The 9097-nt window shown below is 39.9% G+C and overlaps 1 protein-coding gene across 4 annotated transcripts in view; it reads left to right on the top strand.

Moving 5' to 3' along the window:
• LOC107757653 (ADP-ribosylation factor-like protein 13B) overlaps nt 1-9097 on the top strand; it is a 22841-nt gene that overhangs the window by 7783 nt on the left and 5961 nt on the right. For all 4 annotated transcript variants that reach the window (XM_016575213.1, XM_016575212.1, XM_016575214.1 and 1 more), the window contains 5 exons: nt 3182-3287; nt 3485-3687; nt 5288-5402; nt 5486-5639; nt 5827-5946. In XM_016575213.1, coding sequence (XP_016430699.1) covers nt 3182-3287; nt 3485-3687; nt 5288-5402; nt 5486-5639; nt 5827-5946 — 698 coding nt within the window. The remainder of the gene's footprint in view (nt 1-3181; nt 3288-3484; nt 3688-5287; nt 5403-5485; nt 5640-5826; nt 5947-9097) is intronic.

Genomic DNA, 9097 nt, shown 5'->3' with positions numbered 1-9097 from the left:
ACACCCGCCCCAGGTTTCGACTTTGACACATGCAGTGCTCATGTTTATTCAACAAAGTCAAAGCCTTTTGGAAAATCTATTTGTGGCGGTCAGTTTTGATATTGTGGCGGGCCGCCACAAATAAATCAATGTATAGGAAAACACAAGATCTAAATATTAAAAATTAAAATGAAATTTACCTGCTTGAACTCTTTCATTTGATCTGGGTGTCTGTCTTTAAAGTGTTTTGTTAGTTTGGTGTGTTTCCTCATTTTGATGTCGCCACGTCTCAGTGCTTTTATAAAGAGAGCGCATGTGCGCACCTTTCGGATAGCGCATCAAGAACCGCATTGACCGGGTACTCGGTACCACCGGTACTTAAAAAAACCTGGTACCGTAACATTTTCATTTTTTTAGTACCGACTTGGTACCGAAGTACCGGGTCTTTTGACAACACTAATTACTAGGGCTGTCAAAAAATATTCGAATATTCGGCGAATTTAAAATAAAAATGCATATTTTATACAAGGTTTTTGCATTCAAATTTTAGGTGTGTGTCAGGCAGCCTTATCAGTGGCGCACGAAATGCGATGACGAAGTAAGTGTCATTGCATTTTAATGCTTTTCATAGCTTATCCAGTTGAACCCACTAGATGTGGCGCTGCTATGTTGTTCATTCAAAATATTGCGGAAAAAGAGAAGATCAATGCGGAGATGATGTTATTTATGTCAAAACTGAAACCAAGCCATTCACAAAGAATGCATATTTATTGCATTTTCTAGAGGGACATCTATCACCGTTGCACTCGCGTCTCGCACAAGAGAGCTGCATGTTTAGAAAGCCATGTAAAATGAATGTAATTTCAACTTTTAAAAAACATGTCTCGAGACATGGGTTTTTTCCCCCATCCCACTGCATCTTATGTTTTTAAATAAAAAAGTACTCTTTGTGATTGGTTTTCAGTCCTTTGTATTAAACTAGGCTTTACATATATACATGATGCTGTTTTGTTTGTAAATGTTTAAGCAAATGAATTAATTATATAAACGTTATGCACTTTTTTCAAAGATATTCGTGTCATTTTATTGCTTTGAAGAAACGTGCATTAGTAATATTTTGCTCGATGCGCCCTCTTGTGGCCTCAGGAGATAAGCCAATCTGAATATAATTCGAATATTGATAATATTTCAGTACAAAATTCGAATTTAGTTTTTCAGCCATTTTGATGACAGCCCTACTCATTACCTCTTTGGTAACTGCTAGGTTGTCAGACTACTGCTCAAGACACAGTTTTAACATAGAGGCTAAGTTTATGCAACTAGCCTTAGACCAGCGGTTCCCAATCCCAGTCCTCGCACCCCCCTGCTCTTGTCTCTCTTGGTTAACACACCTGATTCAGATAACCAGCTCATTAGAAGAGAGCTACGTGCATGAACTGTGTTCCGATTAGGGTTGCAAAAAGGTGGAAAATTTCCAGCAAATTTCGGAAACATTTCAGACATTTTGGAAACTTTCCAGGAATATTTTTTGGAATATTCCAGGGATTTTTGGAAAGTTTCCGGAAATTTACCGGAAATGTTCCACCCCTTTGCAACCCTAGTTCCGATTGATATGATCCCTATACAGTGTTCATTGCTCCCTATTCCATGAGCAGGGGAAATCCGTTTAAGTTTTCTTCTCTTCGGAACATTAATTCATGGATTTGCGCTGCGCCGCTGCCTGCAATGTCTCCCACACAGACGAGTGTGACATCATTAGAGCCCGACCGATATATCGTTTAGCCAATATTATCGGCCGATATGAGCCTGTCGCCGATATATCGTATCGGCGAATATGCTGCCGATATGAAATTTTTTTTACAGTACATATAACGAGTAACGTAGCAGATTGAAAAGTTAGTATCTTTCTGCAGTCCAATAGACGGCAGTGCGGTGGTGGCTTGAGTCTGTTGAATGGTGATTTAACGCTACGTTGTCACCTAGTTGGAGAGACTCAATGCTAAGTAAATAAACAACAATGTCCCCGTCTTTTACTCTCACAATGAGCTTATCATATTCTTTTGCTACATTAGTAGGGCCCTATGATTTCTGCGATGCAGAAAACATGGACGGAATCAAGGAATCCAGTCATAAAAACGGAATTTACTGTATAACGTGGAATTTCATGGAATTTGTCTTATTTTTGATGAATAAATGAAAAACAAGTCAGTACATATATATACGCACACACGAATGGGAAGCATGTCCAAACTTTTGACTATACTGTACTATAATATAGCCTACACATAAAGAATATCGGCCGATATATCGGTATCAGCCTTTTTTACTCCCTAATATCGGTATCGGCCCCCAAAAAAAACATATCAGTCGGGCTCTAGACATCATATACCTCTGTAAATAAATACAATTTAAATTTACATCTCGGACACTTTAATGCCCTTTGAATGGAACATATACACTCGTTTCGAACTGGAATCATGGCGGAATATCCGGTGATGTCCACTTCGCAGGGCACTAACGTTCGAATAGAACAAACGTCGTACGTGATAAGAGATACATACGAAATGTGCAGGGGGGGGGCGTGAGGACTGGAATTGGGAAACGCTGCCTTAGACCCACCAAAACTGTGTCATCAGCAAAAACCATGATGAAGCTGGAACTCCATAAAACCGCAGAACTTTGTGCGTAAAAGGGAGAATAGAAACGGGCTCAGAACAGAACCCTGGGGAGCACCCATTTTTAAAAGGCTGCTGATAATGTTTACAGCCCTCCTTCACCAACATTGCCTGCCTGTCAGAAATATGAAGGAGTTTAGAGCCAGGACCTTGAGTTTGCTGATGAGCCTGGAGGCTTTGATGAATGTCAAGCTGTAATCAGTGAAGAGCATCCTCACATAATTCCTGCTTTTAGTCCAAGTGGAACAGGGCGGTGTGCAATAAATGTGCAATACATCATCTGTATATCTGTCGGGGCATTAGACAAGCTGCAGTGGGTCCAATTAACTGAGGGAGTGAGCAGCAGATGAAGTCCTTGACTAAATATAGCTTGTTAAGTGTGCTAATAAGTCAAGAGTATTCTTTAACACAAGGCTAATTATTCAGTCAACCTCAAGTGCCGACCTCAGGTCATTTGTTTGTGACAGCTTACCTAGTGACCTGCACACCTAGTGACCAGCTCTTTCCTTATTCTGATTGGCTTGCAGACTGGCTAATAAACAGGACCGAGATGGGGCATTGGCTGAAGCAGATATCATTGAGACCCTGTCATTGGAGAAGCTTGTCAACGAGAATAAATGCCTCTGTCAGATTGTGAGTTAATATTTCAGCACAGTTTATATTTATCAGTCTTGTGAGTTTTTAACCACAGAGGAAATCCTGAGTCTTTATTTATTTATTATTTGCTTTTAACAGGTTCAAATTTTGTCAAATTCATCCCATTCTCTTGGCAGAAATGTTGCAAACCAATCATATAAAACTGAGCTAAACATTGTTTCCTCTACTCTCAGGAACCCTGTTCTGCAGTGCTAGGTTATGGTAAGAAGGTTGACAAATCCATCAAGAATGGACTTAACTGGCTCCTGAATAACATTGCCAAGGACTACGAGGCAATTTCAGAGCGTGTGCAAAGAGATACAGCTGAGCAGAAGGCTCAAGAAGAACAAGACAAGAAGGAAAGAGCTGAGAGAGTCCGGCGGATCAGAGAGGAGAGGTCAGTGAGCTGACAAGACTTTTCACTCAGATTGTCATTCTAATCCCTCTTTTCCAGATATGTCAGGAGTGTATGAAGTTAGTGGCATAGTCATTGAAAATAGTTTAGATAATGTAGTCTAGTTCTGAAATGATTTCATGTAAACTGAGCTGGTTTTATTTGCATTTATATTTAAAGTGTTTTTTCACTTTGAGTTTTTTCTAGTTACTGCAAAGTAACTAAAGTTAACATGAAATGTAAATTCACTATATGTTTTGTGTTTTATGGATCTTATTGTGAATGATTCATCCATGTATGTTTATTTTTATTTATTTATTTTTTGTCGTAATGTTTAATCCAAACTCTATCTTTCTCTTGAAGGTGACAGATTTCTCTCTGGAGACATATGCCAGACTTCTCTAATCTTTTAGTCTGCTTAAAACCTGCCCCTTGAACAATTGACTGCAAGCTCACATCTCAAAATCTAATGATCAGCAAATGAACCAAGTCCACGCCCTGCATTCTTGCTGGTATTTTATAAGAGAGAATTGCATTGCTCTTAGCAAACAGGCCCAACAAAACTGCATCAACAGTAGTGCTGGGTGATATACCGGTTCAAACGGTAAACCAGTTTGAATTACGCAAACTGTATGAATTAAAAAAAAAAAAAAAAACGGCATACTGGTGGCTAAGCAACGTAGACAGCGTTGTGAATTGAGAGGAGATCCTTTCCTTACTTTGGACTCCGGTAAATCTGCTATTTTAATGCTACTTGATCTTAGTTCTGCATTTGATTCAGTTGATCATGCTACCCTTCTTAATCGTCTAAGGGATGAAGTTGGCATTAGGGGCACGGCACTGGATTGGTTCTCATCATACTTCTCCGATAGATCAGCTAAGGTGATGATTGGACATTCGTCCTCTCCTTCTGCACCGCTCACCTATGGGGTACCTCAGGGGTCCCTCTTGGGGCCTATCTTATTTTGTTTGTATATGCTCCCCTTGGGTTCGATCATGAGAAAATATAATATTTCATATAATTTTTATGCTGACGATACTCAGATCTACATTCCTCTCAGCAAACACAATCACTACTTAGCAGTCAGATGTCCGTATGCACAAAGGCACAGATCCCTAAACAAGACCATATCTGCAGATTAAACTTTTTTTTTTAGAAGCATTTTTTAAATTTGAACTAGCACCAACTACACCACGTTATGTACGAGAAGCTGCAAAAGACACAGGCGCAAGTGGAATGTAGAAAACATGGTGACATTAATTTTTAAGTCAATATAATGGGCGATATATTGCATAACCAAAAATTATTTGAGATCATGTAAATATATTGCGTGATAAGTCGATATATTGATTATTGCGACAGGCCTAGGGCTCGGTCAGAACAGAACCCTGGGGAACACCGATTTTTAAATGGCGGCTGATGATGTTAGTAGCCCTCCCTCACCACAATTTTTTGATAATCTGTTTCACTCAATATTTCACTTCAATATTGATTATCAGTACAATATTGAAGAAAATAGTTGTCTCTACTTCCATTTCATCATTACTTTAAAGTGTTCAAAATGCAAACAACAGTTTGATGAAGATGTTTTTCCACTGACAGAGACCGACAGGAGCGAGAAGAAGCAGAGCGAGAAGGCAGGACATTGAAAGAGGAAGATCTAGATGATGTCGACATGCCCAACCCTTTCCAGCCAATAAACAATGTTGGTAATGAGGTTAGTTATCACAGTGTTTCTTTTAAATACAAGTTGGATGAAATCATTATGATGCAAATACTAAATTCATATAAAAATCCCAGAATGAAGACGGACTAAACAAAGAGAAAGAGATGCAAAGACAGAGAGAAAATGGCCAGCAGGGCAGTGTGCAAGAACAGACAGTCCTTCAAGATGAGGAGGAAGAGGAGGAGGATGAAGAGAACGAGAGACAGACCCCGGAGAGCACAGAATTAGGTAGTATCTTTTATTCCTCAAAAGGACTCCATCACGCCAAGAGTAATAAGTGGATAAAGGTTTATTTGAGTATTGTCAGTTACTTTCAAATACACGCTTTTGCTATTATAACACATGAAGAACCTATTTACCTCTGCAATTTGTTGGCGTGGATGAAGTGATTTCAATGTCTTTCACCTTTGATCAGGAGCAGTGGACCAGAATAAAAAGAAAACTAGGAAATTACGATTAAAACGTAAGCACAGAGTCGACCCTCTCAGAGTGGAAGAAGCAGCACCCAAAAGCCCAACCCCTCCTCCCTTACCAGGTAGGAATGTGTCTTTTACATGTTGTTTCTCATACATGAACAATGATCAACTAATTGGTGAAATTGATAAAATTTCAATGTACAACAGTCTTTACACTGAGGACCTTTGTCAGTGATGTCCATTTGCAATAGGAATAAGCATTCCTCTTGAAAACAAACACACACATTTGAAAAATAGCTGAGACCAGGGCCTGAGCTGCAGCAGAAAAAAAAAAAACTGTACAACACAAGCCACGGGGACACTTTATATTAAACGCTTCAAAGAATGCTATAAGAATACAGTTTCATGTGGCCTCATTGCCATGCCAACTGCTTTGACAAAGTGCTTGTGCTCAGTGTGTTTGAGAGGTTTTCGTCAAGACATACCTTACATATTACTGTTATGTAATATGTTACTATAATATTACTGTTCTTAAAATTAAAATATTTCCATTTTGTAAAACAGCTAATCATTGTTCCAAGCATGTTGCTGTAGTCATTAAACATTAAATACTTCTGATACTTCATAGACTGCACATGAATGCCACATAACACACGCATGCCAAAGGGAGTGCAATCAAACATTGTTGTACATGACGTTTTGGGCTCCGCTGCTTTCGAGCCATGTGTCGCGCTCGTTCAGTGGCCTCGTTTCGCTTAGACTGCTTTCAGCCGCACCCTGCTTCATTCTACTACGTTAATAAATCATTAGCTCATCCATGAACATGATTTCTGCCCGAGTCCCGTCGGATTGCATCGGCTGTGGTGATGAAGACGACAACTCCCATGATTCCACACTCAAGTCACGGCGTCATCAAACTACGCCTTTGTCTCTTTGTTTATTTTGAATACGCGCCCTCCAGCGGCGAAAATGACATATTTTGCCTTTAAATTACCCATAATAATTGAAACCCAGTACAAATAAAGAGCAGCCCATTTATTTGCCCATTAAAGACAAAATGATATTAATGAAAGTGTGCAAAAAATCTATTTTCTAAACAATGTCATTACTTTACCCAAATACACTATGATATAATGATTTATATATTAGAGCTGTCGAGACAGATTTTGCAAGAAATTGTATCCATACATCATTCGCCTATGCAAGCCACGTCAAATTTGTACACAGAAAAAAGTAGCTGTAGTTGTGGTTAGTGTGATTGTTTATTTGTATACTGATAAGATGACCTGTATCCGTATGTACACTGGTGCTTCGAAATGCATTGATCTGTGCAGAATAGCAGAGCCAAAGCACAACCAAAAAAGAGCATTCTCCAGTAGGAACATGCAGCTTTATTATTTAACCCTTAAAAGTTACATAGTGTAGCTTTAACATAACTACAGGAAAAAGCATAGTAAAACACTGTTATGTTCAGAAGAGGGAATGCTGTAGGCATGGGCCGGTATGAGATTTTGACGGTATGATAACCTTAAAGGGATAGTTCACCCAAAAATGAAAATGTGATGTTTATCTGCTTACCCCCAGGGCATCCAAGATGTAGGTGAGCGAGCGCGATGGAGGGGGTGGTCGCATTGTCTGTCGGGACGGTGGCGGAGTGTGAATTTCTGCCGTCTGTCAAAAACGCTCGCTGATCCCCATTAAGGCTTATTAGAGTATGAAGTAGACCCGTACTGGAGATAGATTCGCAAGCGTTAGTGTTAGCGAGTCTTCCTTTTTCTTCCATCCTTCGTTTATTTTCTGAAACGGTAAGACAAACCGACCGTAACTAGCTAGAGCAAGTGCTTGTTGCATTCAGCCGGCGAGAGGAGTGGCGGATCGGGCGAGGAGGCGCACGGGGTTTGATCGCGGATCGGGGTCGAGAGTGGCCGGCCGGGGCAGAGCCAAAGGCGGCCGATGACTTCGGAGATTAGCAGCCAAGCGCAACAGAAGGAGGTCGAGCCGGGATCAGTCGCCCGTGATCAAGAGGAGAAAACCGGCGAGGACCAAGGCGGCATGGTGAGCTCAGGCCTGTGATGCTGAATCGGCACAACCCACTAACCCTCCCCCTAAACACGTCGTTACTGTGTTCACTTTTCGTTTATAATGTAACACTTTCATATTTTGAACAAACGTGTTTGTTTAGAACACAAAGTGACTGTTTATCGAACTGGTAAGCACTAGTATTTACTTGCAGTATGATGACACCTGTGTCCTTGCGCGCTAACCAGATGAGATAAGACTAACTGCAGAATTGAAACAGATTGTAAGGTCGTTAGCAATTGAAGTATCGATCCACTGAAACTGAATGAGATCCTTGAGTAATAATACTGGGTACAATTGTAAAAGAAAAACATGAACGTTTAATCATTTTTATTGATAAAAAATAAGCATTAAAATGACTAAAACCTCATTCTAAAATCAAATGTATTAAATTGTTTTCATATAAAGCAATGTTGATAATATTTTAGTCTAACAAAGCAAGCTGTATGACTGTTTTTTCCAGTTAACAAATGCTAGTCCTAATGTACTTTGTACATGGTTTAATTTCTAGCTCTGACAGATATTTAAATACAGGTATATTATACATTTATCGGGCATGTTAAAGATGTGCTTAGATTCTGGTATCATGCCTGTATGAATGACGGCAGTGGTCATTTGTTGAATGTTAAAGAGGCTTAAAGGGATAGTTCACCCAAAAATGAAAATGTGATGTTTATCTGCTTACCCCCAGGGCATCCAAGATGTAGGTGACTTTGTTTCTTCAGTAGAACACAAACAGAGATTTTTAACTCAAACCGTTGCAGTCTGTCAGTCATATAATGTAACTGGATGGGAATCACGGCTTTGAGAGTCATTAACATACACAAACAAAACCAAATTAAACCCTGTGGCTTGTGACGATACAATGATGTGTAAAGACACAAAACGATCGGTCTGTGCAAGAAACTGAACAGTATTTATATCCTTTTTTACCGCTGATCTGATTTTCACCACAATGTCTGAACTGTCCTGAGCGAGTTCGCGTCTTCTTCAGCCTGCGCGTGAGGCGTCTTCTTTTTCTTGCTTTACGGCGGATCGCAGACTTATAAGTGCACTACCGCCACCTATCTCTCAAATGGACCATTGACACGCCTAATTGAGATTGTAGATAGAGTGTCAATAGTTCATTTGAGAGATAGGTGGCGGTAATGCACTTATAAGTCTGCGATCTGCCGTAAAGCAAGAAGAAGA

This window comes from Sinocyclocheilus rhinocerous, unplaced genomic scaffold (genome assembly GCF_001515625.1).
Source record: "Sinocyclocheilus rhinocerous isolate Xijiao unplaced genomic scaffold, SAMN03320098_v1.1 scaffold1254, whole genome shotgun sequence".
In the NCBI taxonomy this organism is placed as follows: domain Eukaryota; kingdom Metazoa; phylum Chordata; class Actinopteri; order Cypriniformes; family Cyprinidae; genus Sinocyclocheilus; species Sinocyclocheilus rhinocerous.
Note: the sequence above shows the minus strand (reverse complement) of the source record. Positions and strands in the feature narration are given on the sequence as shown.